At 38.6% G+C, this 10,073-nt stretch overlaps 1 protein-coding gene across 1 annotated transcript; it reads left to right on the top strand.

Annotated features, from left to right (window-relative positions):
- Positions 1 to 2,138: 2,138 nt before the first annotated feature.
- LOC115676596 (histone H1) lies at positions 2,139 to 6,267 on the top strand. The gene is made up of 4 exons (XM_030599544.2): positions 2,139 to 2,384; positions 2,538 to 3,236; positions 5,611 to 5,679; positions 5,780 to 6,267. The coding sequence occupies exons 1-4, from the start codon at positions 2,154 to 2,156 to the stop codon at positions 5,930 to 5,932; spliced, it is 1,152 nt and encodes a 383-aa protein (XP_030455404.2). The 5' UTR covers positions 2,139 to 2,153; the 3' UTR covers positions 5,933 to 6,267.
- The last annotated feature ends 3,806 nt before the right edge of the window (positions 6,268 to 10,073 follow it).

Genomic DNA, 10,073 nt, shown 5'->3' with positions numbered 1-10,073 from the left:
CGTTTTGATCCAAATATGATTTTAATACAATTTTTAATAAGCTAAAATTATAAAAATTATAAAATAAAAGAATTAGAACCAGGCGGTAAGGGCTTTAATTTAATATAAATAAAATTTATATTAAAAAACATATTTGGACCCAAATGAGGTTGTTTTAGCCTTATATCTCATGTTTTAACCACCACATCGCCATGTATGAGAGAAAAAGTATTAAAAAAAAGTCATGTTAGCATTTTCCATTAGCTAAATTTGATAGAATTAACAAAAGGAATCGATTGCATCAGTTTGACAAGTTTTAGGACTTTATTGCAATTTTTACAATTTTTATGACTTAACTGCACTTCCGTAACAAGTTTTAGGACTTTCAGTGCATAAATTCCTATTATTTTACCTATGTCAAATTCCGGTTAATTCGTTTTATTTTTTGATTTGCCCTTTAATATGGTTAAAACGTGCTAAATTGTCGATCCTACATTGTGGTTTATAAAAACGATAGACGTTATCCGTATTAATGTTTAGGTGTTATCAAACATTAAACAAGATTGAAAAAAGTTAGCCTATCCAAGCTTCAAAACAACCTCAAAATCACTTGCTTTTGTTGCAATTTTTTTTTTGTTTTTGCTTTCGGAGTGACTAAGAAAGATATATATTTTTTTAATTTGCACCAGATACATGATAATTCCTTTTGCGATAAAATAAATGTCCATACGAATTTAAATTCAATTCTAAACAAGCGATGCGTGCGCGAACTTTTTCAGAGCCTTCTTAAAAGGCAAAATTGTATCGTTTCGTTAAACAAAAATGTTAAGTGTTGGTAAATTTTTGTAAGGATTAGTAACAAATGGATAAAATATATGACTGGTAAGTGCTTGTACATTATATTGTTTGTCAACAAATTAGAAAATCTTATAAAACTATCGATTATTATCTGCACGACCTACTAAAGTTTTATATTTATTAACTTTCATACGAAATTAACAACCTTATTTGAGTTATTTGTCAACTTCTCTCTGATTAGGTGACTACTAGCTTTTGGTTGCTTAACGTTTTCCGATTCTACCAGGAAAATAATATCCCATAAGAATTTGAAGAATTTGTTATAAGCATATTTTATTGGAGCCTTTAATCAATCGTGCTGGGTCAGAATCCCTTTTTGACTCTATGCCAGTAATTCCACTATTATCAGTGAACAATAATGGAACATTTCCTTCATAGAGTTGCCAACCCTTATTCGATTCACTTACGACTCCAAAATGAAATTTTCAATATTTGTTTGATTTTTGGAGATTACCAATTTTTTCAATAAATTACCAGATGTTCTTCCGATAAGTGTACCAACATTATAAGTTTACCTTATATAAAATTACGAACTTTAATTATGAGCTATTTGATTAAATGTTATCTAATTAAGTTACCGATTAGTTTTAGATTACGAACTCGGATTCGATTAATTTCCTAACATGGACAGTTACCAAATTGTCGGCTCTCATGATAACCTTCTGATTTTTATTAGCATAATTACCAATCATAATTATCTCAACTTGACTTGTTTACAATCTTTTTACCAATTTAATTTACTAATCGGTTTTAGCTCACCAATTCCAATCAAGCCATCAATCGAGCTTCCATTTATTTCGTGAAAAATAAATGATTTGAAAATTAACTTTCTAAAAAATGATCGTTCCTATCGCTCGAAATTATTAATAATTTATATCTCGTTTCTGCAAAAGATACGAGCGATCGATTGTACAAGAACATTTTTTTTTGAGTAATTTATTTTGGATTTGAAGCGAGGAAACTCCGTCTGGAAACTACAAAACTAATCATCATTATCCAGCGGGCTGCAGGCTCGGGAAGAAGATGAAAAGGAACGGAAAAAGACAAGAAAATAGCAAATGCCACGTCATCGATCCGCGCAGCCCCGATCCTCGGCCATCCCTCAACGGTCAGATTTCCATCGCCCATCTCCGTCTCTATCTATCCTCCTCGAAGAGACACAACAACGGGAGGGAAAAAAAAAAAAAAAAGGGGGAAAAAGCGAAACCCTCGCTTCCCCTGTCCGAAAGAAAAAAAAAAAATCTCATCCCCCCCCCCACCCCAACGTCTCTCTGACTCCCTCTCCGATTCTCTCTCTCTCTCTCTCTGTCGGATCCATGGATCCACCAACGCTCGCTCCGCCCTACATACCGCCCCCCTTCGCCCCCTCCGCCGCCCGCCGCCGCCCCCCGCCGCCGCCCGCCCCCGCCGCCGCCGCCCCGGAGGCCCCCGCGTCCGCCGCCGCCGCCGCCGCAGCCGCGGGCGATGCTCAGAACCACTCGACCCATGTCGCCGCGAACCCGACTCCGGCCGTCGCTCCTGCCCACAGCCAACCCCCTTACGCTGAGGTCAGTGAAAGTTTCTCTCCTTCTCCTTCTCTTTCTCGCTCCCTTTCTCTCTCGCGAGGCTGTTCTTGATTTTTGTGCGTGGGGTGAGTGATTTTGTTTCGCGGGGTGGGGTTGGTGGGGATTTCTTGATTTTTCCTTCTTGTGCTCGCGCAGATGATATACGCGGCAATCGGAGCTCTGAAGGAGAGGGACGGGTCGAGCAAGAGGGCCATAGCCAAGTTCATCGAGAAGACCTACACCGACCTGCCGACCACCCACCCGGCCTTGTTGACCCACCACCTCAAGCGCCTCAAGAACAGCGGCCACCTCGTCATGGTCAAGAAATCGTACAAGCTCCCCGGATCTGGCGACCCCGCCGCCGCTCCAAACCTGCCGGCCCCAACGGAGGGCTCGGAGTCGAAGCGGCGCCGCGGCCGCCCCCCGAAGGCCAAGCTGGAGGGGCTGCTTGCTGCTGCGCCGGCGGCTCCCGCTGGGGCTGCCGAGCCTGTGGTGGCGAAGCAAGGCCCCGACGGCGGTCCTGCGCCCATCCCTGTGCCTTTGCCCGGGCATGTCCCGGCCAAGAGGGGCCGCGGGCGCCCGCCGAAGAGTGGGTTGGTGAAGAGCCGGGTGGGCCGCCCTCTGAAGCCGAGTATGGTGGCTGTGCTGGCAAATGGCGAGCAGAATGGGCCAAAGCCCAGGGGCCGGCCTAGAAAGAATGTTGGCGGCGTTGCTTCTGTGGCTTCCACTGGCGAAGCGCTGTCGGTGTTCGGGAAGAGGCGGGGGCGGCCGCCAGGTAGCGGCAAAGGGAAGAGGCCAGTGGTGGCGTCGCAACCAAGGAGGAGCACAGGAAGACCCATGGGCAGACCCAGGAAGGTATGCATTTCTTTATTCATATGCTGCCAAGGGCAAATTACTTGGAGTTGTAGTACAGTGCCTTGTTAGTTTGGTCCTGAGTACATATGAGGAAGATGGAGGGTGAAGTAATGACATTTCTGAGCCAGTTCAGTGAGTAGTTAAGTGAGCTCTTGATGACGGAGGTTGGTTTTAATTTTACAAGTGGAATGCCATAAATTGCGGGGGGTTCTTTTCTCTTTGGTGGAAAAAAAATGCAAAACTTGAAAATAATTTCTCGTGTTATGGAAGTCGTTGGCTTGAACTCCAAGAGATAGGTCTAACTGCTCTCCTATGACTAATGAGATAGGTCCTTTTTGGATCTCATAAGTCCTGGTCAAATAACTACGAAACATGTTTAAATCAAGATTTGCTATGCTTGCTATTAAGATTAGTGCTCGGTTATTTATAATTTTTGCAAAGATGTGCATATGAAGAATCTTGTTGAATATCCTTTCTTTGAGCTTTTTACTGTGTGCATATATAATAGAAACCATGCATGTGACTAGTTTTTAACCTATCAAAATATTTGGTACAAAAGTACTACCAGAATAGTTAATTCTTGAAGGTGAAACATTTGATAAATTTAAAATTTTGAGTTATCCTCCTTTTGGGAGATAGAAACTTACATTCCCTTTTTGCTATAGTACGATATTATCGCATTGTTTTCCTAAAGAATTTACATGAATTCTAGAGTAGCCCATGGAAACTTCACATTGCATAGCTTAATTTTGGATCTGTTGTAAACAGGTAAGTTTCTGGTTGGAGTGATTTTTACTTTTCTTAACCTTCAAATCTAGCAACTCTAGAAGTATAGGTTGTTTTTTTCATTTTCAAATTTTTGGAGGGAAAGTAAAAAGTTCTATTATCTAATTTACTTGTAATTGTGTTGATCTTGATCCTAAAAGAATTTCATGAAGTTCGGAGCACAAGTTGAGGGATATAATTCATTCTTACGGATCTGATCCTAAAAAAGTTTAGCTCATATTGGGTCAAATGCTTGATCTTGTCTGATTTGGAGTTTCAAATCATCTATTTTGCATGTGATGGTGTTTATTTTGATTATAAAAGAACTTCACAAAGTTTGGAGCACTAATTGAGGACCATAATTCATTCTAAAGGAAGAACTTCTAACTTTAAGGAAGTTTAGCTACAAGTGCGATTAAATGCTTGAATTGAGAGGTTTCCAAAGCTAGTCTAAGAAAGTTTGATGCCCAAAAAAAAAAAAAACAGTGATTTGACTAAGCATGGATATCATAGCATTACAGAATACAATGTTTGTATAGCTACCAGAATTTCACTCATAGGTTTTTATTGTCCTTGATTAAAGCCTTCTTATTAGTTAATGGTATTTTTGACTAAGCATGGATATTATAGCATTACAGAGTACAATGTTTGTAATTTATCAGTTTGCATTTGGGATAGCAAAACCAATATCATTAATCTGCTCTATTGCTTAGCGATTGGAGTGATTTTTAAACTTGGCAAAATGCACCATTGGCCTATCTCCTTTGTCACTTTTATAATCATATATATTGGATAATATGCTTGTGAAAACATAAGGACATTTGGCCTTATTTTATGGTTTTGTGAAATAATTTTTTCTTTCCAATATATGCAGCTAACTGTAATATTAAATAGTACAAAATGAGTAACTGAGAATGTATAAAGAGTACAATGGAGAGTAGGAAAAATAAAAACTAAACAAGTTGGTGAAATTAGTTGGGTGTTTTGAAAAAATATTGAATAGATAGGAAAATTAATTAACGTTATCACGTAATGGCATTAATCACCTTTGAATGGATTATTTGATGACAATTGACATCAATCGATGTTCCTAATCAAGTGATAAAAATGTAATCTGCCAGATTTGGAAAATCCATACAAGTGTCAAGAGTTTTGGAGGATACTCTTCATGTCTATTAGTGTAGCAGCTAAACTAACCTAAATGCTGGTATACACTGGGATGAACTTGGTATTCTGGTGTCTCGTTGTTTCATTTGTGCCATTTTCTTACTTTCTTTACTTAGTTTCTCAAAACTTATGCTATTTGAGGAACAATAATTTATGTAAATATAATTGCCAAAGATGTTATAAAATCGTGTGATTTTCTAGTTAATTTTCTTTATGCCCTTGCTATGTCTTTTTATCTGGTCAAATGTGCCCTTGCTATGTCAAGTTGCATTTTCTAGTTAATATTTTTGTGATTGTGATGATGCTGCATTATTTGGAAAGGAATTTTTGTTATTAGCTACGCTTCACTGTACAGGTGAAACTAGCAAATTGTATCGTATTCAATGTAATAAATGAGTGCAACGGCTGATCTTTTGTTTGTCCTCAAATTTTATATGAGAAGAATGTGGCACTTGGAGCTTCTTTGGCAGCAGGGTCCAATGATGATTTTCGCCGGACATTGGAATATATTGTGAGTCAAAAATTTCTTCTGACTTAGGAAGCTGGCGCAACTTTTTATTTTCAACCAAGAACTGGGATCATATCTGTCTAATTATGTATGTGTTCTGTAGCAATTGAAGATCAAGGAAGCAGTTGGTGTACTCAGGCCTCACTTGACTAGTTCGATTAGTGCCGTTGATGCAATTCAAGAGTTGGAAGCCATAACAACAATGGACTTTGCTGCAGTGCCGGTCGTAGGCTCAAGCTCCGTCGCGCCGAGCTAGGGACAAGTTGCGCGGCAGTAGATCTTGGACTCTGTTGTGAGAATCAGAATAGATGGGAGGATCAGTTTAGCTGTACAATTTGTTCTAACAGAGACTTCACCAGAGAAGAAAGGGGTCTGTAAAGCTGAGTGTAGGGTGTGGCAAGTTCTAGTATTGGTTAGTATTAATTTGGTAGGAAGGATTTTATCCGAACATGGGAGTTCTTTTTCCTTTGTGTAGCAATCAGGTGGCAAATCAATGTTCCTCATTCGAGTTAATCTGTATTGTGTTATTGCAATTGCAAATCCGGCAACATTTCGCCTCTTTCCTGAAATAATATCGAATATTTACCAGCACTTGCTTTGGTGTTGTCTGCACTGTTCCAAAGGCTGGTTGCTGTCTGACTGTGGTGGTCATATATCTGATGTTTCCAAGTGTCCTTTCATCAACTTTGTAACCGTGTGCATGCTTTCGATGATTCTTGAACTCTTTTCAGACCCACTGGGCATCAGTGCCTTTCTTGTTCTTTCAACTCCGAATGCCAATTTTTGTAGATCATTGTGCTCTCATACGTAGGCTTGTTAGATGTCGTGTACTGATCGGTGCTTTCTGCGCCGAGATGCGTCGATTGAATCTCGTTCTCAACCAACTTCTTGGCATGTATATATGCTTGATTGCTTCGTAGCATTGTATGCTTGCAAAGGAAAACTACTGTAGTGTGAAATTTCAGAAAGGAAAAAAGTAGTCTGTAGGAAGAGATTGTGCAAGCCCTGTTCATTCATCTTGAGGGAAGCTGTAGTAAAGAATGCTTGGTCTTTGGCATTATCCTTCCCCCCAGTTTTAGTTTACTCGATTCGGACATGCTTATTTTGCTCGTGAGCTTTTTGGGTTTGCTCGAAATGCCATTCTAAACTCGGGTCTCCATCCTAATCCGGCGTGAAATACCCGCTCGCCGGAGAGTTTCATGCGGTGTGCGCATCTCTCAGGCCTCGTCGCTTTGCTGTCTGGAGTTATATGGACACTGATCTTCTCAATATGATCACCTTGTAGTTCATGGAGACCGCCGGAGGAGCACTGGACAAAGGCCGGACCGGATCATGTAGCCCGAGCCGATTCGGCCCGAGCTAAGTCCGGCCCCGGAGAAATCACACTTACATTCCTTCGAGTTTCGATACGCGACTCCATTACAATGTGTAATTCTCTATCGCATCCTTTGTTAGAACCCCCGACTATCGCATCCTTTATTTTTGGTAGAGTTTTATAATATATTTCATAGGTTAAAGGGCGTCCGTTAGACACTTGTTAAGCCTCGTTAAAATGTGCTTTGAAAATTATAAATTTCCTATTTTAAATAAGTGACTGTCGAATGTGTAATTTTTTTTTTAATTTTCTAAGCGTCTCGAAAAGAGTGAAGATCTCATCTTGTGGTAAACGAACACATGATTCGCAATATGTTTTAATCGAACATCGCACAACAATTGACAAAAGTACATAACAAAATAAAATTAAAAACACAAAAAATTAAGTTAAAAAAATTAAGAAGAACCAAAATATTGAAAAAAAAATTAAAACACAAAACTTCAAAAAAAAAAAACTATCTGCCAGAACTTGCATTTACCCAGAACATGATAATTATAAACCTGATTTATCTATGATAAAGTGTATGAATTAGCAAATATTATTTCAAATAAGCTTTTTTACTCATTACATTGGGGACATCAATACTAATGTCGAGTTTTTCTTTTCTTTTATTTTATTTTTGCAACAAATGAGACAAAAAGAAATTATATTTGGTAATGGCAAGTAGCTTTTTTTTTCTAATGGCATGTAATTTTACAACAAACGAAATATATATTGTGTTTACACAAAATATATCTCGTGTTTACCAATGATAACTTGTACTAACCAACGACTTGCATTTATCGAGAACTACTTATGTTTAACAAGATCAACTTGCATTTGACCGGAACGAGTTACTTTCACGATAAATAGTGGCAAACTTCACCTATCCGTCGTAAATGCAACTAATTCTCAATAAATACTAGCCGTGCTTCGTAAATATGATTAATATGTCTTGATAAATTTAAACTTTTCTTTCATCGTTTGTTGCGCAATATAATTTAGTATTACCGGTGACAACTTTTTTCTTTATTGAGTACTAAATCCAGGGCTACATTTACTTGAAAAAAGAGTCACCACAAATTTATACACTTTACCTCCATATTTGAAATTGTTTTTTTAATAATAAAAATAATCTTGATGAATTAAGGTGTATCTCTAATAGATAAAGTTCACCCCAATATGCATACTTTACTAAGCAAGAGTAGCTATTTTCATTTATCAAAATATAGGTTTGCTAGAAATAACTAAGCCCACTTCAATTGTAGTGAATGTGATTATTATAAAATGAAAAAGCCGCAAAAAACCTCAAATTATATTCACGGTGATACATTTACCCTAAACTTTTTTACGTGACACTAAATATCCAAAACTTGTACTCGCGTGACATATTTACCCTCTGTCAAAATTATGTCGACGAACACTATTAAAAATCTGCCTAAATGGACGACGAAAGGTAAACCGTGTTGATATGACGCCTGCGTAACTTAAGTGAAACAAAAACGATGTCGTTTTGGCTGTTTGAGGTTTTTGATGTCACAAGAAAAATTTAGGGTGCATAGTTTGAGATTTTTTATGTCACAAAAAAAATTAAGATAAATATTTCGTGGTGAATATAATTTTAGGATTTCTTTTATAGATTTTTCCCTATTATAAATGAATTGATGGCTTGAAATTGGCCACAAGAGCAAAAAAAAAAAGAATAAAAAAACAGAGAAATAGGCTCCAAGCTTTGTCCAATCAGAGTCCGAGAAAATTCCTGCTTCCCCATCTCTCTCTTTCTATTGGCTGTCCCTCGTTGTTTCCAAAAGTCGCGGCTCACTCTCACGCGCCCATTCCAGGGTTCTGCACCCCACCCCCTCCTATCCAATAATTCAAATTTCAATTCTAATGGCTTAAGGCCCGCCAAGCCGATGGGTCACATCAGGTTGAAAATAGTTCGACTCAAATAAAATCATTTAACCCGTTTTAACTCATTATCATGTACTACAAGACTAGCGGCCCATACATTACATAACTCATACTCAGTTCATACCCGACCCGATTCATATTTGTCGAAATACTTTCATAATTAACTTAATTTCGGAAAAATCATATTCAAACTAGCGTGAGAGAACGGAGCGAGTGAGCGCGAGATCGAGTGAAGGCGAAAGAGAGTCATACTCTAAGTAAATTGTGAATCCATTCAACACCCACATTATTTTTGGCTTTACCATTCTAAACCTGTTTATGATCTATTTACTAAATATAATTAACTCATATAGCAACTTCGCCTATCAAATATGGGTTAAGAAACGGGTGTACGATCCATTTTTACAGGTTTACTCATAGCATATATGTCCTCGAAATCTCGTTGACCTAATTTGTCATGAAATAAAAATTATATATCAAGAGAAAATAATTAAATATGATTTCCTTCGGCTTTGATGGTGCCATCAAAAGCTAAAAGGAGAGAGATAGAAAGCTATGGCTTTTGGTATGGGAATGTTGGGGTAATGGGCAAACGAAGCGCGTGCTGTCGACGCGCTGCGGGTGGCGACTGGGGGGAAGGGAAACCCACTCTTTCCCAAAGGTAAAGGAGGAGTAGATAAACACAGACGTTTGCTTTTTCGGCATTTAAAAGGCTCCAAAGACAAAAACCGCTTTGGACCACCTCTCTCTCTCTCTCTCTCTCTCTCTCTCTCTCTCTAATTAATAATTAATAATTAATTAAACAAGAAATGTTGGGTGTGTGTTGTAGAAAAAAAAAATTCAATATCTCAAAAATCCGCAAAACTTTTTCGTGCCCGGGTCGCGAGAGAGCACCCCTCGAGACGCTCGTTAATGGAAATCCCGTGACGTCGCGCCAATAAAACCGCATAATACGATTATCATTTGAGTCCGGCACGTGAAGCCTGCCAATTCACGAAAAGGAATTCGGGGGTTAGAATAAAAATCTTTAGAAAAATACGGTATTAAACTCGATGTCCTTGATTGGGTTACTTAGATCTCTGATTATGGGTCTGCGCCTTTTTTCCGGACGATGTTTGAATTGTAATTTGGC

The sequence above is a fragment of the Syzygium oleosum genome, unplaced genomic scaffold, assembly GCF_021117445.2.
Source record: "Syzygium oleosum isolate NSW1041296 unplaced genomic scaffold, Sole_v2.1 Sole_v2.17, whole genome shotgun sequence".
In the NCBI taxonomy this organism is placed as follows: Eukaryota; Viridiplantae; Streptophyta; class Magnoliopsida; order Myrtales; family Myrtaceae; genus Syzygium; species Syzygium oleosum.
This window is presented reverse-complemented; position numbering and strand designations above follow the sequence as displayed.

Coding starts and splice junctions, on each gene's coding strand:
- LOC115676596 (XM_030599544.2), top strand. CDS start 2,154: ATGGATCCACCAACGCTCGCTCCGCCCTACATACCGCCCCCCTTCGCC. Junction 3,237..5,610: donor CCATGGGCAGACCCAGGAAG/GTATGCATTTCT, acceptor TTATATGAGAAG/AATGTGGCACTTGGAGCTTC. Junction 5,680..5,779: donor GCCGGACATTGGAATATATT/GTGAGTCAAAAA, acceptor TGTGTTCTGTAG/CAATTGAAGATCAAGGAAGC.